Source organism: Orbicella franksi, chromosome 15 (assembly GCF_964199315.1).
Source record: "Orbicella franksi chromosome 15, jaOrbFran1.1, whole genome shotgun sequence".
NCBI lineage: Eukaryota > Metazoa > Cnidaria > Anthozoa > Scleractinia > Merulinidae > Orbicella > Orbicella franksi.
In genome coordinates, this window is record NC_138159.1 from 5,917,201 (window position 1) to 5,939,238 (window position 22,038).

Consider the following 22,038-nt stretch of genomic DNA (forward strand, 5'->3'; position numbering starts at 1 on the left):
TCCACAGACTTAAAAGTTAACTTCCTTGTACAACATAATAACCAGTGCCACATGAAAGTATTGCTCAATAGCTTTCACTTGAATGGTCACACACTACGGTTTCATCTACAGACGTAATAGTTAGAACCGCCTTGTACAGCACAATAAACAGTGCCACATGAATGTACCGTTCAATAGCTTTCATCTGAATGGTCACATACTATGGTCATCGACAGACTTTTTCGATAGCCACTCATTAACAAAGGAATGTTATTCTACCTTCTCCTTCTACAGGATCCCAGCCAAGCTTGTTGCCGATTGGTTCGTACAGCTTGATGCCGAAGGCCTGGAAGCTAGAGTAACAGTCAGAGTACTGTAGAATTGCCCCCACACCACCCATGTTAGAAATCAAGTCATTCCATACTGTGTAATTTGTCTCGTTGCTGAATGCCTCCACCACTTTAAGAACATCAGGACCTGACACTAAGCCAGCCCGGCACTGCAATGAAAACAGAACATACAAAGAAAGAAGTGTAACCTCAACTTGCACCTCAATATCTTTTTCACGTACAAACAATTTTAACTGAAAACAAGAACACTGGGAATAGCCATCGTGTACATGTCTGTAAAGACCAAGGTCAAACTAACTAATTTAATGTCCAAGCCTTAAGTTTGACGCACAAACTACTGCATTCATAACAATGAATACGTAATATGTGCGAAGCACATTTTTACGATAACTGCAGAAATTCTCGTGCGCTCATTGGCTAATTTTCATTGTCAATAAGGGGACAGACACACGAATATTTAATTTAAGAGGTGCGTCAACAAGAGAGAGCGGACAACTTGACAATTTGTTACTGCATAAAACAAATTAACGTCAGTTTTTCAAGTGTCTGTCCAGCTATTGACAATGAATTTCGTCATAAAATTGTCAAAGAAGTCTGCGGATCAGCTACCTTGACAATGTTATGACAAAATTCATTGTCAATAACACGACAGACGCATGAAAAACTGACGTCAATTTGTTAAACAGAAAATAATCATGACGAATTTTTACTACCAATATGAAACACCATCTCAAATAAAAGGAAATAGGTTTATTTTATATCGAGAGAGAAGCTACCTACATGTTATAAGTGGGCTGTGTGTTACCTATTAGAGCACTTGCCCGGGGGTTGGGGGGGAGCGGGGTGGGGTGGACTCCTATAAGAAAAGGGCGGGGATGCTTTTCCTCTCTCTTAGAGGTGTAAATAAACGATTGTAGTCTCGCTTAGTATATTCAGGACGAAATGTCACTATTTTCAGCCGTCAAAGTACATGTATCTTTCAGGGTGCACTTGAAGAAGTAACAAAAACATTCCCGTTTAAAGGGGATCTTTTGGGGGTCAAATACAGCAAGAGCCACACCCAGATTATCTCCTAAAGGGTTTAAATCAAGTTTTCCGACGAACATCCCAGATCTATTTGGCTCGCAAGGACAACATGATAACCATCGGTTTTCACGTCACCTGTCCAAGATATCACTGACAATATTTCCAAATTATCAAGCCTGACTGAGGGATTTCTGTACATACCAGAGCAATGAGGTCACTCTGTAGTCCCAGTCTGTCTCTTGGAGGAAGACTGCTGTCATTGATGGCTGGTAGCAGAAGTTCCAACATGGCGGATGAGTATTGAACTCGATAGAAACCAACTTGACCTGGGTTAAGCTAGCAGACAGAAGAGGAGTACATTGTACAACTTTTATCTTAAGCAAGCTGTTTTGCACATTAACCTGGCATTGACAACTTAAACGAGTTCACATGGAAACTGCTTTGTACAAAAAGCAAGTTCTTGAGAGTTTTAGTGCTGTGCTTTTGGTTTCCCAACAGTGCTACAAGTTTCACCAAGCTATCCTAGAAAGCCGGATATTTCTCAAGTAATTACAACTTTTGTCGCAAAATCGATCAATGACGAGCCAATATTGGCTGGCAGCAAACCCTTCAGAGGTGATAACATTCAAACAAATGTGTCTATGCTTTATTAATTTATTACCTAGCTATTGTACCATAGGACTGCAATACGTGTGTAAGCCTATAACTGCATACAATGTATGATGACAGTTTCAACTCAAAATCGATGCTCAATGCTTAATGCTTTCAAGATCTGAGAATCAAGTTTTGGGATTTGAGTTTTCAGTTTTACGTTTTGAGACACTGAAAGAATTTTTTGGAGGAAACGAATTATTTCTCAAATATAAACAGAGCAACGAAAAATAGAAACAATACCAACAAACAATAGATCCGTATTTTTTCTTGGCTCAGCTAAAATAAAAACTCAAACAACCAGACTCGCAAAGTGAATGGCCCAACTCGAAATTCGGACTACTAGATTCAAAACTTCTTGTCGAATCTGACAAATCTGATCAGTAGAGAATACAAAACGAGTGCTCTGCGCATGCTCACGAAAACGAGTACAGCTCATGGGCATCATTCTCGTCCCAAGAGGCTAAGCTCCTTCTAATTGGGCTTCTAGGAAGGCCCAATTTTCTGAGCATGCGCAGAGTAATTGTTTTGCATACTGAGGCAATCAGATTTGTCAGACTTGACTCTGAGCATGCGCAGAATGACGGGAAGTCCATGAATCATGGACTTCCGGTGTTGGACTGGGCCAGAAGTCATGATTCTTGGTGCTGACCAAAAGGAGCGCCGCCTCTGGGGATAAGAATGTACATGTCAAAGGCTGCATGGTAACAAGAAGCATACCTTAACCCACTGATCTGGTTCGACTCCACTGACTGTCACAGTACAAGATGTCTGATCCAATAACGTACTGGCTACACTTTCAAGAGGATTTGCACTTGATGAAATGCTCACTGGAACTTGCCAATGGTAGGAACCTATTTTGTGAAGAAAAAAAGCTCCTGCTGTTATTACAGTGAATTACGTCAAATATTAATATTATCTCCCTCAGAGCTTTATTATCTAGCTCTCTGCACGCACTGCAGGCCTATGATGAGGGAGCATAATATTGTCAGTCAGTTGTCTCCAAGCATTAACACAAAGTCATCATAAAAAGGCATGGTTGTACATGTATTTGTCGTCATCATCTGAAGTTCTCCAAAGAGCAGCTTGTCATATTTTGCAGATTTCTGGATTTAACGTCAAAACCATATCCATGCACACCTACAATAACATTGCGTCCATCATTCCCTTACTTAAGAAACATTTGCTCACTAACAACTTCATTACCAGCACCTGTATAATGCCAAATTCGGTCAAGTCTTTATCTTAAATGCGACCTCCATGCAAAGATGTATCGTACAATCCCATTTTAGTGCGTTTCAACAAAAGTAATTAAAAAAATAAAAAAGATAAATAAAAATATTAGTTAATTACAGGGATATCAACATTTTCAAACTAGGTAATGAGCCACACCTTGACTGACTCCATCAGCAAAGAACTTGTTCTGTGTGATGGTAACTTCCCTTGAGTCTCCTTTCTAAGATGAAAATAAAACCATTTAATATTGACTGATACCCACAGAACAGACAAGAAAGGCTCACCAATCAAATCATTGGAAAGATCAACCAAGATGATGACCAACACAAAATTGGTCTGACAAAAGCTACACGTTCTGTATGTTGAAGAACTATCTACCGTAGCTAATCTTTTGGTCAGCGAACAGGCTCCCGGCGAGGACGGAAAAAGAATTCGGCAAGCAAAGGCTACTAATCTTGTGACATTGTTTGGGAGTTCCATGCCCATGTATGCCAACATTATTATAAAGTCATCTACAGTCAAATCTCGGCTAACAGATACCTCCCAAAAGTGTAAGTAGTACTGGTCTCAACAAAATACAAACACCGCATTCTTAACCTGCACTTTTTCTGGTCCCAAGGGTGTCCGCTTATGGGAAGTTCAACTGTATGTAAGTTGCCCGACATAATTTTATTGGCACATTTCTGGTGACTGCAAAAATAATAATAAAAAAAAATGCACTATCAACTGTGCACAGTCGTGATCCTACTTCAGTGGTTGGACCATCGACTCTGCCACCTAAATTAATTTTCAAGGAACTACGACTCTTTCTGACTGTACATGCACATGTACACTGTACCTGTTCTGCTGTAACAGACAGCACAGGAAATCCCATTTGTTTTGTCCATGTTTCCATGACAGCAGCCACAGGTTTGGAACTGGCATGGGACAAACTGGCCCACAGGTCCTCTGAAATGAGATGTGCAACAAAGCATTAAGACGAAATCCGATAGAAAATCGAGCAATTTCAGGTTTTAGTGGACAAAAATCTGGTACCAGAATAATATGAAGTATTTTACAGTCATTTTTACATTTTCTTAACGCTAAATACATAAATAATTGACTGAAATAACACACCGAAAACAATTTCCCATGGGAAAGAGAGAAAATAATTTCAAAGTTCAGAGAACTTGTGCAAACACAGGCAAAATTTCATCATTAGTTTCATTTCACCAGTACTTTCAAGTGTTTCATACGAAGTTCAACATTCGTTTTCGACATTTGGTGTTGCTAGAGATGATTTTTTTAGGAGATATTTAAAACAGTTGTACAGAAGTTTGCAATACAATGTAAATAATCTTGTACTAGGTTTTTGCCCACTTGTTACTCAAACTTCTGGTGGATTCTGTCTTAACCTCGTGTGGAAGAACTACCTTCAGTTTTACACACGCTTGAGAGAATGACTGCAACTCACTTCCCACAGAACTAAGGAAGCAAAATTACTTTCTCTAAAATCTTAAGCTGTTTATTTATCTGAGAAAAGGTGACATTACTAGCCATATTTTATCATGCTCTGTCAAGTATTATTTTACAACTGTATGCTTAATTCTCTTTAAACGGAATTTTACATTAAAAAGTAATAAATAAATATTATCAACTATACATTTTTTTTTTTGTCTAAAAAATAATTTGAATTTTTAAAAATGCAATTCTGGTAGTAAATTCATATTATTTTCTTATAAATGGGCATTTGGTTATGGCCAGCATTTTTAAGCTACTGAAAATTTTCTTTTAGTGTAAATACAGCATTATTTTATTAAACAAAGAACAATAAAATGTGTTTTAATTAATTAGAGCAAGCCTAAAACACTGAAAAAGCATCCTTCACACAGAAAAAAGATACTTATTATTGCATGGTACACTGTTTACCAGTTGTGGCATTGCTGTACTTGAATTTATCCAGATGATAACAAAGTCCTTCTTTGAAAGCCTAGAAGAAAAGAGACAAGAAAAACTAAACAAAAATCTAAATATTAAAGCAAAGGGTGTCCTGGAAACTTCAGGTAATGCCTGAAAGCTCATGAAATAATTATTATTAGGGCAGTGTGACTACAATAATTCTTAGCATCAGTTTAAACTGACATCATAGCAGAAAACGTCTTTTTTCGAATGTGACATGCATGACAATAACGGGATCCTTTTTCAGTTTCAACTGCAATATTTCAAGAATCATTATTATCGGGGAAGAATAAAAACTGCTAAAAACACGACTGTTAAAAAAAATCCCAAAAGGTACATCTTCTGAGCCAAAACCACAACATGTACACTAGACATGTGTTAAATGTTTTACAATAGATCTGTGGTTTCAAACTGGGCACCAGTCTCCAGCTGGAATGCGTGCTTAATTAAAGCTGTAATGTAGCTACAACCATGGACAAATTGTGTTGGAAAATGCCAAAAACATAAACTCATAACCATAATACCTACAGAATAAGTGCCAGCACCCCCATTCCCCCTTTCAATGTTGGAAAATAGTAAAATGAAAATGAAAGTGTTTTGTCACCATAGCACAGAGGTGGGGAGGGGCAAAATGCATATAAAATGAATTTTTCCAACTCTTGTGACAAAGGCTGTAACTCAGCGATACAGGTACATGCATATTATTCAAAATTTGGCTCAAACCTTTTCACCAACATAATCATGGAGCATTCGAATGACAGATGCTCCTTTGCTGTATGAGATTGCATCAAAAATCTCATCAATCTCGCCAGGATGTCCAACAGGGACCTAATTAAACACAAAACAAGGGAGATCAGAGCACTTGCCTTGTAAGTAAAGTATAGTACAGGTGTACATGCACATGTATAACAGGTGTGTATGTTAATATTGGTTTGGGTCTTCAGGGGCAGATCCAGGATTTTTCTTAGGAGAGGTGCACCACTAAGGAATGGGGTAACTGACTGGTGAGGTACATGTAAACAAATTTTAAAAGTGAATACGAAGAAGAAGGCTACATCTCAGAGGGAGGGGGTGGGTGCGCACCCCCTCCACCCTTCCCCTAGAACCGCCCCCTGGTCTTGTTCCTGGTTGGGTAATTGCGACCAATCCTGACCAATTCGATCAATAGATTGGCCAACACGTCAGATGACAGTCAGTTGACAGACATTAAGGTTGGGTAACTGACATGTGACCTGTGTACTAGGTTGACATGTCAGCAACTCTATTACATGTAACTTGTAAGATGCATCAGTGGTTTGTCCGTAGTGCATTCATGTATTATGTCACAATTTATTCTCTTGGAATTAACTTGTGCAATAGACAAATAAGTTATACATGTATACTCCTCCTTGTTGAATTTTTTTTTCATTATTTTAATTATGGTTAAGCTATGAAAACGAACAATCTGAAAACATCTGAAAACATTTTAATCATATAAATATTACCACCAGGCCAGTATTGTATCACCTACCTCAATTGGGTGACTTGAACGTGAACATGAAACAAAAAAAGAGCAAGGAAATGAGATACAAGATTTTGCAAAATTAACCAATAGATTGGAACTCATTTAGCATTCCAATTATTGGAATGCTAAATCCAGAACACAGAGAGTGCTTTCAGTTCTCTGCAAGGTTTCATCTCTCTAAGATTGTCCTAATTAAAAGCAACATACCAACCTACCTGTTAGTAAGGGCATCTAGTTGCATAGCTCTGGAGAAATCAGTCGTGACAAACTGTGTCCAGATATCCCACTCTGGAAAACAGTGATCTACGCACAGATACTCTATCCATGATGCAAAGCCCTCATTTAGCCACAAATGTGTCCACCATTCCTGAGAGTGGAAAATAGCAGAGTTAAAGAGCCTAAAATTATTTGTTCTCAAACTCCTCAATAAACTTCATAAAGTTTAAACAAAGGACATCACAACTGGGATAGTGTTTCTATAACATTCAGTACTCAGTTAGCATACATTTTTTGATGTTCAATAATTTCTTTGTTTTATCTGCTTTGTATCATATATCAACTAACCTCTTCTCAGTGTTTGGAAATGTGGTAAAACACTGTCTCAAGTTTTTGATTAAGGGGTGTAGCAATACATGTATATGGTAATACATGTACGTACAATTTGCATGTGGCATGTTTCTGCAGAAACCAGAATAATTTCACGAGTGGATGCCACCCCATGTGTTCAACACATAAGATAATGAAATCTACTATTTATTGTAAGTTACAATTCCTTTTACATGTACATGTACATCACAGGGCTGTCATTAAGTTTTGAGCCACCTGTAGCCTTGTTCTCCATACTTGTAGCAAACTTGTTACTTTGTGGTTGAATTCTATCAACAACAGGCAATTTCACCCGTAGCACCAATGGAAAATCAAGCATACTCAGCCGTAACAGGTGTTACGGGTTACAGCCCTTAATGACAGCCCTGCATCAGTTGAGAATTTGGTGGTAACCCAAAGATAATAGTTATATAATACCCATTAATTTTGATAATTACTTTTGGTTTATTTCTCCTCATCCAGCTGCACAGTAAAATTATAATGTTGTATGGTGTATACATACAGTGTCAGTATAAGATAATAATTCATAATTGTATTAGCCAAGAACTGCTCAAATACTTCAGCTAGCATTTTTCATCCCACCCCTGCCTTGACCAAGAAAGTCACTTATCCAGGAGGAGAACCTTCACAGACTGAACTGCTTCAAAGAACACCTACCATGGTTATCTGAAACAAAAACAAATGAAAATGTTACATCTTCATGTATCCATGGACATTAATTTTGGAAAACAAGGACCTGGCTGTAAATAAGCAAGAAGATCTGTTGGATCTTATAACCGCGCTTTTAAAATTTAACTGTTTTCTTAGCACTACAGTCGCAATGCAGTGCACATTCCAAAGCAGTCCTTCTTCTTTCCAAAAAAAAAAAAAAAAACCCTGATTGCAGGTTATATGGGATCATGAGTGAACCGAAGGAAAAAATAAAAAGGAAAAAAAATAGGTTTTGAACCTATTTATATTTCCAGCAAATTTGGCACACCGGAAGCTGAGAAAATTACCCTATTTCCAGCCATCATTTTTCAGCCCTTTTCGTCATATCCCCCCGTCAGGAGGGTTTTGTAAAGTTAGCGAATTAGTATGAGAGCCACCGTATTGGTGATTGCCATCGGCGAAATGTTTATTTGCTCAAAAATTGCGGCCAAATCTTTCGGAGATGGAAGTCAGGACATTTTTAAGGATACAGAAAGTAATTTGGGACCAGTTGCTGGCTTGTAAGGCTGAAATTATCCAGAAGTAAGCTTTTTTTTAACTTGAACATAACGAAGGCCATGCGGTAAACAAATTGAATAAATTATCGGCTCTTCTCACTGTCTCGCTCTGTTTTTTGTTTCATTCTCTTTTGGAGCCCGCTGAGGTCAATTTTTCGTCTAAATAACCTGGGAAAAGTTCGAAAAAGATTTTCCTCTTCAGTTTTCAGCTCTCAGGCAATAATCCTGGATTTTTTTGACCGAAAAGGTCGGTTCGTGTTGTTTGTCTGTTTCGGTGGCTATGGGCGACCGTCGCTTCCTTTGTTGACTCAAGCAATGAAGCGGGGTGACAAAAAATATCTAATTATATTTAGTTCTGGTTTTGTTCGATTTCATTGAAATTTTAATATGATGAAGCTGGATTGTTAAGGAATAGATTCTACTACTGCCGATATGAGGTAGCTATTAACGCTAAAGTGATATATCGCTTCGAAGTCAGGGTTTTGAAGAGACTTTTTTGCAAAGCGTGAATTCGGCGTGACTTTGTAATCTGAGATTTTTGTTGACCCTGAAGAAACAGGGTTTGGCGAGTAAACATTACAGATCGCGTAATTCAAAGTTGGCCGAGTGGAGGTCTGCATCTGGTCTCCAACAAAAAAAAAAAAATAAACCATGGGTAGAACATGAACCGCACTCGGCCCATGGCCACGCAGTTAATAAACTCAAGAAGCAAGAAGCTAAGAAATAAAGTTCATTTAAACACTTACCAAATTTCCAAACCACTGGTGTGCAAGTTCATGTCCTTTGAAAAAGATAAACCAAAAATAACCAGTTTTAAACACATAAGAAAAACAATGATAAATAACATGTATTATTGACCAACTCGGCGTTTTAAGAGATTGAAATCATGGATGTCAAAAAGTTAATAGACGAACACTTAGTTAATAGACAATAAGTGACTCAGTTCAAATACTTGCATAACGTTACAAGAAAACTACATGGAACAAAGAGAATTTAGCTGTTACACAGTATAGCTCACCAACAACAAGTCCAACCCACTGTTTAGCTGCAGAAGATGAGTTTTCTGGATCAACAAGAAGTGCAGTTTCCCTTTGAACAAAACACAATTATACTATTAACCTTATGAGTAACTGTAAAGTAGGTGGACATTATGAACTGCAACAATAAAATTATCATATTGTTTCCACCTGACTCCAAACATACATTACAAACATACATTTTTATTTTCAAATTAAAATTACAATTATAACATGCCCGCGGATAGCTGAGCTAATCTAGCTAATCTGAGCTAATCTAGGCGGGTCATGTGATTTACAGTCATGTGGCATATTTTGGTTTGTGAGCTGGACTCCGGCTTAAGCGGTCTGGCTGAGTGCAAGCCCTAACCAAGTTCATTTGTGTGTTCTTGGGCAAGACACCTTTAATCACTATCAAAGTGCCATCTTGTCTCCACTTCTAAGCTACGATCCTTTTGGTTAACACAAAGAAATTGAGACCTCTGAGAGAAACTGGAAGCCCAGCTGGCACACTAATCTCATCAATTACTCTCTACATGTTCAGGAACCATTATGCTTGCAAGCATGTGCACAGTCAAACCAGAACCAGGATTTTCTGGTTCAGGTTTTTTATTTCATCCTGTGTGTCACACAGTTGATCGTCAACGAGGCTGAAAAAGCGTGGGCTCTGGGAATGAGATTGCTCTCAGTGCCTCAGAAAAGTCGTCACTCAGGTGTATGTAAATGAGTAACAGCAGACGGAATGTTGGGGGAAACCATCTGGGAACAATATCTGACTATATTATGCAATCATGACTCACCTATAAGTAACAAGGCCCCAGTTTTCCATAGCCCCTGCAATAAAAAGACAAAAACATCTTTAAACATTATATTTTTCTTGAGAAACCAAGTAAATGTAGTTTATCATTGCATTTAATTAAAATGGTTGGCCACTTGGGGACACAAATATTTGTCTTTTCATTTTGATGGTATCTCTCACTTGTTTGCTACACTCAATTGTGGGAGTTACCATTGGCACTTGAAGATAAAATTCATATATTCATGCCACCATATAAAATCTTCTCTTTCATGTTGCTCTCCTTATCACTCTCACCTGCTGCAAAGTCAGGAATAGCAATGAGGTCCATCTTTGGTAGAGGATAACTGATGTTGAAGTACTCTTTATAAAATGGTAGTGTCTTCTGTGCAACCTGTAAATTAAGTACATTTGCAAAGTCATGAAGATTACTAAACAGAGGTGATGATGTATACTAAACATCAGAAGGATTAACGAGTGAAAGAAAAACCTAAGGTAGGAGAGAAGGAAAAAAGATAGAGTCAAGGGAAAATAATGAGAAAAAAGTAACTGATGGAGGGAGGGAGGAAGGAAGTAGGAAAGCAAGGAAGACAGGAAGTAGGAAAGCAAGGAAGACAGAAAGTAGGGAAGCAAGGAAGGGAAGAAGTAGGAAAGCAAGGAAGACAGGAAGTAGGGAAGCAAGGAAGACCAGAAGTAGGGAGGCAAGGAAGACAGGAAGTAGGGAGGCAAGGAAGCAAGAAAGAAAGCAACGATGAAAAGAGGCAACAAAGCAAAGGAGGGAGGGAGGAAGAGTGAGGGGGAGGGAGAGAGGAAGGGAAGAAAGACAGAGGAAAGAAAGATGAAGGGGTGGATGGGCAGACACTCATGCACCATGGACCACCATGAATAAACCAAAACATTGCCTGAACAAAGGAAGCATTGAAGGTACTAAGTACAGTACAATTAATTTACAATCATTAATTTCCTTACCTCTAAAGCAAACTGCCCCTGGACGGCTTTTCCTTTTGGAGTGTAAACTCTAATAAGGACACCATCAGCATCTTTTCCTTCAACAAAGTCAAACTCCCCAACAACAAATGCCACCAGATACGTAGACATGACAGGCGACTGTGCATACTTCACTGTTTTAAGGGAGGCATCACTGGCAACATCTTTCTCTTCTACAACATTCTGTCACGTGAGAGACAATGTGCCAAATTCTTGAGAAAACAAAATAATTTAAATTCTGATAATAGACTAAAATGCACTGCTACTTGTACATAAGGCTTTTTTAAAATGAGCTTATCTTCAAAGGGAGAGGGGAAGGGGGGCTATCAAGTATTTTCAGTATTAAAAGCAGGTGGAGGTTGGGAAACAGTAGGAATTTTACAGTACCGCTCAAAAGTAAGTTACCACCTCTCGTCTCGTTTCTCGCGAGACGAGTCTCGTTTCTCTCGAGACGTTTCTCGTTTCTCGCGAGCTGCGGCTCGTTTCTCTCGAGAATCACTGAAGCGTTTAGTATGGCGTATTTTACGCGTAAGAAACCGGTTACGGGTAACGATTGCCGCTTTGCAGTTCGTTGTCAAATTGATGGGACCGTCCAACATAAAATATGCATCGATCGTTTGCTCGATTCATATCGAACAAAGGTAATATCGAACATCGAATGTAACTACAAGTAGAGTTACATGCGTTTCAACTTGTGCGATCATGGGGGCAAAGAGTTGATTTTGTGAATCTTGCTCACTCTGAATGATTCAGTTACCTACATTTGCTCGCTCTGCAATAACCGCTAACTCAAACAAACATTTAATTTTGCATAGGAGAAAAACGTTCCGGCTTTCGGCATGCGCCAGCGAGTCAATTGTGAATGGGAGTCGTGAAAGCGTCACGGAAATTGTTGAAAAAAATGATATCTCCGGTTCTATTTGGCATAAATCGTTCATTCAAACGCTGAAATACGATATCTTTGAAGACAGGAGTTTTTATCAAGGTTTCTGAGATGCGCCATAAACATTACATGTAGTTTTAAATTTTTCTGCCAGCACGAGTTTTGTCTAGCGGCACGCGTCGACAAGTCAACAACATAATGAACTTTTATTGTCCTCCAAAACGTCAAGGCAAACACTAAAAATATTTCCAGTTCTATTTGGCATAAATCGTTTATTCAAACGGCAAAATACTATATCTTTGAAGACAGGAGTTTCTAATAATGTTTATGTGATGCGACGTTTACAGTAACTCAATGTTTTTGCAAGGGAAAGTTCTGTCTAGCGGCAGTCGATTTAATACGCAAATGAAGTTTGTTTTGCAAAGCGTCGCGGCAAAAACATCGCCGGTTCTATTTGATATAAATCGTTTTTTTTCCAATGGCACAATACACTCTCTTTAACAGATAGAATTTTAGTTGCTCGACAACAAAGATCTTGAGCGTGGTTTAGCATGTTTACGAGTATGAATAAAAAGTTAGTCAAAGTTTCATGATCAAAGCGTGGTGTCGCATGTTCACAAGTTTGAATAAAATGTTAGTTGAAGTTTCATGATCAAAGTGTGGTGTCGTATGTGTTCACAAGTTTGAATAAAATGTTAGAGGTTTGATGTGGCAAAAAGCGTGTGAACACAAATATGGATAAAAAGTTGGTCGAGGCTCAGTGATTAAAGTGTGTGTTCAAAAGGTAGTCGAGATTCCTTATGTTTACAAAGCGTGTGTTGTCAAGCGTACACAAGTATGAATAAAAAGTTAGTCAAGTCGGATTTCAAGTGCAAAGCGAGCGTTCACAAGTTTGAATAAATTAGTTATTCGAATGTGAAGTGAAGTATGATCAAAGCATGGCGTGCTCGCAACTTTTGAATAAAAAGTTCGAGGCTTATGTGCAAAGCGGGTGTTCGCAAGTTTGAATATTAAATTATTCGACGGAACACTTAGCGTCGTTTCGTATGTTCGCAATCTTTGGATAAAAAGTTCGTCAAGTTTCCCGACAAATTAGTTGGGAGCGATAGTTGGCAAAACATAGGCGGCGCTGCTGTGTTGACTTGGTGATCGTGATCGCTGCTTTAACTTCCAACAGGTAGATCGGGTGACAAAACTCCACAACTTTTATCGTGAATGTAGTTACAAAAACTAAACGTTAAACAAGTCTGGCTGGAATAAAAAAAGGTTTGGCCGATGTGTATGAAACAATACTGGACGCTTGAGAATTTATAATAAACACATGGTACACACGCATTGCTGATGAGAATGAAAATCGTGTCTACTGCGCTAATCGATACGATACGATACAGACGTCTTATTAACAAAACAGGTTTTGAATACCGACGAATGCGTAGCATTGGTACTTCCAGTGCACTCGCGAGAAACGAGACTCGTCTCGTTTCTCTCGAGACTCACCTTGTTTCTCTCGAGACGAGTCTCACGAGAAACGAGATGCGTCTCGCGAGACAGTGGTAACTTACTTTTGAGCGGTACTGTACATCTAAAAACGATTTGACTGGACTTCTATTTGGAAGGGAATAGCAGGGTGCAGTGAATGCACTAAAAAGTCAAAGCCATTCTCAACTTTGGACAGTGCTACTGTCAGCAAGAGGAGAGAGCTCCCTTGTGCTTACCTACTGTTAATTCAAATAAAATAACAGCAAGTTGCAGGCTTGTAGCGCGAGCAATAACGAACCTACAGATTTTAACTCTGATGAAGGTGGACAGAAGCCACCAAAAATTTGGAAATGAAATTAGTAAGATTGAATTCCAAAAATCCCTCAAAATTCTCACAGACCCTTAGAAGTGTTTCTCTTACAGTACCTCAGTCTGTAATTTAATGGGCATGTGAAGAACAGAATCCACTAGTCTGACTACAAATTCCAAAAGCCCTCAGCTATCGGACATAACTTTCTTTGCACATTATATGGTGAAAAAAGGAGTAATTACTGCATATAGTTAAAGTTACCTCTACAGCACATTTTGAATTACACTTGGTTTAAAGAGTAACTATATTATACATGTGTTCTGCAGTCTTCACCTTGAGTTACAGGTACAATGTAATAATTTTTCTGAATCGACACTGTCTAATACTGTAGGTTCATTATTATTATTTTGAACTAGCTAGCTACACACAACTGTACCATGTTTGACAAAGCAACCCTGTCTTTAGGCACAACCAAAGTAACATCAAATGTGGCTTTAAGGGCAGGCTCATCCCAACAAGGAAATGCTCGCCGAGCATCTGTAGGCTACAAAAAAAAAAAAAACATACAGCTAAAATGCATGTTATGTACTTTTAAAGACAAATAAATTACTGTACATAAGATGTATAATAATTAGTAATCATATCAGTGTAAGAGGATTTAGGACAGTGATATTACAAGTTACAGGTGATATATTTGAAAATCCTCTAAAAATTGCACAAGCCGTTAGCATATTCATTTTAAAAGAAAAACACAATTAAGTCAGACTCTGTCTTCAGAAATCTAAATTAAGCTACATGTGTTATAGTATATTTTTGCAACTCAGTCTCTCTACTAGAGATTCCTCTACTAGAGAACATTGCCAACATACTGTACACAGCTTTGGATCCAAAAAGTCATATTCCAAACGGATTTCCATAGCTACTAGGTGCACGAACTTTAAGTTGACAATTTCTTATAAATTTAGGATGTGTTTTTCATACATCAATAACTGTCGTTATTTAAATCTATCCTTTTAATATATTGTAAATATTGTACATGTAAATCATATTTTGATCACTCCTTATCTCTCTTCATCACTCTCTTTTAATATTGTCTTTACAAACGTGAATTAAGAGGAAGTGTTCATCAAAGGCTTTTTTGGGAGGTAATCAGTCCAGTTTGCAATATTATCGTTTGCACCACATGTACTACAGAATGCACATAAATACATAATGTATAATTACATGTATGTACTGTAAGTACAAAATGTTTACTAGTAAAGTAATCATGTACATGTAAGAGATAGTTTTCTTAAAAAGTAAATGAAGTCTTTTAATATTAATTGGTGAGAGCATTTTTATACATAATACAATGTAAAACCATAGCAAAGTAAAAGGAACATGTGAAAGTACTGTGTAAAGCCATACTTCAAATTGTGTGACAGCGCAATACTTTTCTTTTCCGTCTGTCCCAGTGTATTTACTCCTGTAAAATCCTTTCATTTTATCATTCAACTCGCCAGTGAAGTCCATGCATAACTGACCATTTCCCAGGGGGAGGGGTGAAGGGAAGCTGATTGTCACTGTTTCCTCTTCTTTGTCATAACTGATTGCAGAAGAATTGACAACTGAACAAGAAAAACAGCAATCAGTTAGAACTCCTGTTAGAGTGGTTTTGTGAGTGTGGATCATAAAACCAAAAGCAAAGTCTACATCAGAAGTCTGGCCAACCACAAAGGACACAGACAATACACTAATTAATATAACTCAAAACTCAAAGCAAATTAAATGCAACCATGTGTAGTTCCAGAAAAATATCCATACTTTCCTGATGGAAGGGGGGTATGGAAGACCCTGTCCCCAGCCCCTCTGGAAATTCCAATTAAGCTTCATAATGTACATTATAAATTTCTTTAAATTTTTCCCTCACCATTTCCTGACCTACTGCATGAACCGAACATTTATAGTAAATGACCTTCCATGTATCTAATTGGCCTAATGCGTGTCTCAGATTTTGAAGAAAGAGAAATTAATAAATGAATCAATATAAAACTGTGATTTACCTGAACCATCAGAAGAGAAATTTGCAGACTTGATAACAATGTCTAGGCAGTTCATGGTCACCTTGTCTGCTGCTTGTCGAACCTACATAAATACAGCAACAACAAAATAATAAAGGAGTGAAAACACATGTGACCACCTTTAATATAAGCCAATTACTATTTTAATAAACAAGGCTGTGATCAAGGGTCGTAAAAAGCATGCAACAACTGTTATGGCTAAGCATGCTTGATTTTTCCTTGATGCTATGGGTGAAATTGCCTGTTGTGGAATGAATGAATTCACCCACAAAGTAACAAGTTTGTTACGGGTGTGGAGAACAAGGCTACAGGTGACTCAAAACTGAATGACAGACCTGCTAAATAATTACATGTTCTGAAAATTATCATCATAACTGGTTGATCACGTTGAAACAATTGAAGGTAACCCTTTTTAAGGCTATTTTGGCGGATATTTTGGATTAGGATACTGCATGGCAGCACGGAGATATAAATTTTATTTTCGAGTGGTAGAATACTGTTGTTAACACAAGAAAGGAGATTCATATCTTCAAGCCACGATGTAATAATTAAAAGTGATTTCACATGTACATGACTGAGAAAATCACTTTACTGTGATTGGATGCAAACAGGCCAATTTATTGGACATTATTATTTTTTCATTTGTACATGTATCACAGTGTAAATAATTTATATGTACATTAATTATTGTGCTTTCTCAGAATTTCTCAGTCATATGATAAATGGGTAATCATACATATATGAAAGCCTGAGCAATTAAGAATTAAATTTTACATGTAAACTGCTTGTGATAACTTTGAGAGAATTTTCAAATTATAGAACTTGTAGTTTTAATCCATTATTGTACAAGTAGTCCCATTCATATGATTACCCAAACTTATTAGTTAATAGTTAGAACTAGAATTTAATTACATGTAGTCCATCTATTACATAAGTACATTGTTTAAGAAGAGCACATGACAACCAAGTGCTAGACCAAGAATCCAAAGTGCATTTCAAGGTAGCACACACCAAAGTATAACATGTGATTATCAGTTGAGTAAGGTTTTAACGTTCAAATTGTGAAGTTGCCACGGGCAACTGGCTCCGTTTCCAGTGGCAACTTGTCAGTCTTTGATGTCATTGGCAGGAAAGTGTGCCAAATTGCAGGCAGCGATACTGTTGCCATTGGAAACAAGGAAAGTTGTCCGTAACAACACCATAATTTTAAGTCTATAACTTTGTCACCAAGGCTCTGTTGTGCCTTACTCAACTGATAATCATAGTACCAAGATTTTACAGGAATGTAACCGAAACAGCAAACATCCACATTGACAGTCTTTGGTGTAAACCTGCACAAAATGCACCCTGACCACTAATATCAACGACAAAGCAAAAAATCTACCAGGTTTCAAAGTACAAGAGAATTAGGACTGTCATCAAGTTTTCTGTCATGAACCCGTAGCCTTGATCTTCACACCCATGACAAATTTGTTACATTATACTTTAACGGTGAATTTTATGAAGAACAGGTAAGATATAGTTACATGGAATTTCACATAGTTAACGACTAGGAGCTAGCCTGGTCAGTAGTGTTTACGTAGGCAGTTGTTAGTGTCTTGGCCGTCTGCTAGCGTTTGTTTAGCGTTTGGTACGTTCTATAGCGTTTGATATAGTTCAATGAATTTTACATAGTTTATGACCAGGAGCTAGTCTGGTCAGTAGCATTTTTTGTACGCATTTGTTAATGTCTTGGCCATCTGTTAGCATTTCTTAAGCGTTTGGTGTGTTCTGTAGCGTTTACAGCAGTCATATGGCTGTGGGAGTCCTGGGGCTGACATTGTCCAGCGTTATTCTTGGTTAGTACATGCATTGTCGTCCCATGTGCTTGCAATCTCATTCCCAGAGTCTTCGTTCCCTTTGACCAGCAGTTGGAAAACAAGAGCTCTGGGAACAACCATTTCAGGTATGCACCATAGATGCAGACTGTGCAGTGAAACCAGATGGGCGGAGTCACCAGAATTCGGTTATTTCAAAATGGTTGCTCCCAGAGCTCTCGTTTTCCAACCGCTGGTCAAGGGGAACGAAGACTCTGGGAACGAGATTGATGTGCTTGCAGCGTGTTCCTTGCTCTGTTAGCGAGACGTTGTGGGTTGAATTATAGTAGTTTAGTGGTTCTTGGCATTCCCTCCCTATCCCCCCCTCTTTTCAGCAGTTTTTAGCACCTTGGGGATGTGACTGTGGTTGCAGTCCCCGGGCTTTGTAGGCACCTTCCCTCCACTAGCGACTTGGGCGTTAACTCACCCATAACATCAAGGGCCCATCAAGCATGCTCAGTTGTAGTGGGTGTTAAGGGTTACGGCCCTTATTGACAGCCCTGAGAACCATAAATGAATGAATGAATTTGTTGGCTTCTTTCCTAATAACCAGCATTACTCTCCCCCCACCCCCCACCCCTTCTCCACTCTGACCCATCCCTGCGTAAAATATAATTGTCATGGGAGTCTGGGGGGAGGGGAGGCAAGGAGGTGGGGGTGGGTATGGAAAAGAGAAATTCCAATTGATCAAAATCAAATTTGAAATTCATTGGCAATAATTTCATTCCTGTAGGATTATCGATAAAGGTACCATAGATAACGGAGATAATTTTGCAAGTGCCTCATGAGCAAAAAATCCAGGTTAACCAAGCTAGTTAAATGTAACATCAGGTCTGTGGTTCGGACAATTTAAAAGAAAGAGAAAGCGAAAGATAAGCTTAAGTCCTGTTGTGCACCTCCAATCAAAGACTGTTTTCGAGGAATACAACTTCGTGAATGAATAAGATCTGTGTACAATAAACCTAGAGTTCAATTACCTCCACATCGATAACTTCTTCCCCGGTGAAGGTGAATTCCGTAAGATTTGGCTTCAATGTCAGCTTGTAGTTCTTCGGAAGCACACTTGTGAGAAGTCGTTCGAAAGGTTTCTTCTGTGCCATCGTTGTAGACAGTTGAAAAGAGTTCAAAGATGAACTCGCCAGACAGAAAGAGTTGGATAGAGGAAAGACGTTTTTGCTGTTACGTCTTGAAAACCCTTGGCAAACAAGAACACGAACGCGGAGAATTCTTCCAAGAAATGCTGACATGTGCCCTGGCCAGTAGAGTTCACCAGGATTACACGATCCGAATCCGAAGAACCGATGTTTTCCGTGAGAATACCTCGGAAGCAATTCGGACACAGTAGGTCCGCATAGCGTACGAATGTCGTCTGGATGCAGTGGCATAACAGTCGACACACTTGTGCGAGAACATTTGCATTTGAATCAGGCGGAAAGATACCAAAACGAGCAGAGGAGGAATAAAACTAAACATCGAGCTCGGGAAACTGAACTAATTTATTCAACTTGGTCCTTAAACGTAAGTTTGAGAAGACAGAACTCCTTCCTACTAAGGTGATTTCGTAGCTCTTTCGAATTTGAAGCGGGATGAGTGCAACATAACTTGCAACATTTTTAATCAAACAAACGGGCCCAGCGTCACAATATATACTGAAGGTGACCAACAAGTTCACGAATTTTTTTTTTCAACCTTGTTCCCCCAGAATATTGGAATATTTGCCGTGCTTAAACATATCTTACAATAGAAATGAGCAAGAACAGTCCACACTACTCCGGAGAGATTTAAGAACGGAGGTTTCACACTGAAAACGCATCAAACGTTTTCCGTCCAAACTACGACGGAGAAATTTAAAAGCACAACAATCATCGATCATTTTGGATTTGTGTTTGAGGAAAACTCGGTGAAGGAAATCACATGATTATTGTGACGCCATCGTTTTCGAAAAGCCAGTCTGTTTTCAAAATGTTTTCTGTCCACACGAAAACGGAGAGCCAGCGTTTTCAAATTCCTCCGGCTTGAAGAGAGCTTTCGATAAGCTTCGTTTTCGTGCCGGATTAGTGTGGACGGTAGGCCTAACCGTAGAAGTAAATTTCGTTTTGAAATTTCTCTGGCCTAGTGTGGACACTCCGTGAAAGCAAATGGCAAATTACAGAGCTGAATTTCAAACTTTACACTGAGAGGACACAATGACAAACCATGCAGCCTTATGAACTCAGTAAAAAAGTATTTTGCTGAACCACGGTCAAACAGCTCTACCCTGCTTGAAAGCCTTTCTATAAACACAGCATAAACAACCCTTCAGAGAAAACACGGTCAGATCAATCGACAGAAAGGTCAAGAAAACGAAATTCATAAGAGAATGGCAAATGTTTCTAAATGTCACGAACCGTAGGTGTCGTGTAGGCCTTTCATCTCCATTTTACACTGTAGATTAAAGCCGTTCAACTAAAGTTATGGGAAATGTTTTACAGGTTTTTGTTATTCTCGCCGTTAAATTCTGCCTTGTAGAATGTGACACACTTTAGAATACGAAAATACAAATACTTTTTGTCACTTGTGTTTTTTTTTTTTTCTCGCTCCAGCCTTTTAAATGCAGACTGAACAAAAAGACTGGACTATACTGTTATCACTCAAGAAGTAAATAAGAAAATTTCCGACAGCTGACACATTTAAATTATATGCGTAATTCATCGGTCTGTTTGTAGTAGTTATTCACCAAATGAGTTAAAATCAAACAGGTTTTGCCTTCTTTGTCTTCTTTTTCCTTGACAAGTGATCTTGACAACCTTTGTTTTGGTTGTTTTAACGAACAAGTTTATCTTATTAACCCTAAGTAGATTCAAAAGTTCTACGGACTTGTGTGAACCAGTAAAAAGGTCCTTCAAAAGAACTTTCTGAACCACGATACATTATAAACAAGACAATTTCCCAAAACGACGAAGATTTTATTTCCTTTTCACGTGTTGTGCGTTGCACACAAACACTATTAAGGTTACTCGTTGACAACCTGACACTGTTTTTGAACAAGGAAACTCGTCATAGAAACAACGTTTTATGTTTTGTTGTATGAACGGACAAATAAAATTTGTCACATGAATTGTTTTCTTTTGAGGAAAATGTGTTCTTGTGTAGTTTAAACAATAAGGTATGAATGAATTGACGAACGAACGAACGAACGAATGAATGAATCATTTAATTTAAATGACAAAGTACCTAGCTAGATAACAATTTAACTGCTGTACTTTGTAACATACTACAGACACGAGTGTTTTACTGGAAAATATGCCACTCTGTGCTCCTTCGTAAAATATTGTTTTTACGACTCGAGAATAAAATTCGTATCTTTGGACCGCCGTGTAATATCCTCTACGTTGTTTTAGTTTGTAATGACTAAACATGCGATTACAAATAGAGCAAGGCATCGCGTCTTTTATACAGACTCGACGCGCTTAAAATAACTTCAAAATCGGTTAGATAGTTAAACCGCGGCAATTCGATATAAAATCCTGTTTAATTGTGGTAATTAATCGATATTAAAACTGTTTAATCGTCGTAACTCGATACAAAAATCGTTAAATATAATCACGTAATTCGATATAAAAACTGTTTAGTCGTGGTAATTGGATCTAAAAATAATTCTATCGGGGTAATTCGAGCCTGTTCAGTAGTCCGCCATTTTGAAAATTGTTTTTGATATCACGGACGACTGAACAGGCTCGAAGAGTGAAAGATATATCGAACTACCTCGTTTTAACAGTTTCTTAATCGTTATGATGGTATTTAAGAACTGTCGAATGTGTATGAAAGACCCTCTCGTTATTCTAAAATATTCCTAGGCACGGCGTTTAAAAGTTCTCGGATGACACAAGGGCAGCTGTGTGTGTGATTTCGTCTGTTAAAGAAGCCACGCATGCGTTTTCATAAGACTCTCCTTTCATTTGGCACTGCTTTGCTTAATTTTTGAACAGTGTGTATAAGATCACATTATGTCTTCTTTAGCGACATATTGATAACTTATTGTTGCATTTCCTGTAACTGCTGAACAATATGTGCCATGTGAACGCCACTTCAAAGACAATGAAAACCTGACATGAACAATTTTTTCTATTATTTACTTTGTAATTTTGAACGATTCCATTTGGCTTTAGAAGAA

At 38.2% G+C, this 22,038-nt stretch overlaps 2 protein-coding genes across 2 annotated transcripts in view; one reads left to right on the forward strand and one right to left on the reverse strand.

Annotated features, from left to right (window-relative positions):
• The window catches only part of LOC145469824 (puromycin-sensitive aminopeptidase-like), a 24,118-nt gene extending 4,392 nt beyond the window's left edge, over positions 1-19,726 (reverse strand). The window contains exons 1-19 of the mRNA XM_081453634.1: positions 18,863-19,726; positions 16,012-16,093; positions 15,377-15,576; positions 14,406-14,513; positions 11,280-11,480; positions 10,608-10,704; positions 10,315-10,348; positions 9,517-9,587; positions 9,245-9,279; positions 7,948-7,956; positions 6,900-7,051; positions 6,691-6,703; positions 5,904-6,008; positions 5,151-5,211; positions 4,081-4,190; positions 3,399-3,462; positions 2,727-2,860; positions 1,557-1,691; positions 259-478 (exon numbers count right to left, since the gene is read on the reverse strand). Coding sequence (XP_081309760.1) covers positions 259-478; positions 1,557-1,691; positions 2,727-2,860; positions 3,399-3,462; positions 4,081-4,190; positions 5,151-5,211; positions 5,904-6,008; positions 6,691-6,703; positions 6,900-7,051; positions 7,948-7,956; positions 9,245-9,279; positions 9,517-9,587; positions 10,315-10,348; positions 10,608-10,704; positions 11,280-11,480; positions 14,406-14,513; positions 15,377-15,576; positions 16,012-16,093; positions 18,863-19,270 — 2,239 coding nt within the window. The 5' untranslated portion in view covers positions 19,271-19,726. The remainder of the gene's footprint in view (positions 1-258; positions 479-1,556; positions 1,692-2,726; positions 2,861-3,398; positions 3,463-4,080; positions 4,191-5,150; positions 5,212-5,903; positions 6,009-6,690; positions 6,704-6,899; positions 7,052-7,947; positions 7,957-9,244; positions 9,280-9,516; positions 9,588-10,314; positions 10,349-10,607; positions 10,705-11,279; positions 11,481-14,405; positions 14,514-15,376; positions 15,577-16,011; positions 16,094-18,862) is intronic.
• Positions 1-22,038, forward strand: part of LOC145469714 (E3 ubiquitin-protein ligase TRIM45-like) — a 322,349-nt gene that overhangs the window by 250,427 nt on the left and 49,884 nt on the right. The window lies entirely within an intron of this gene.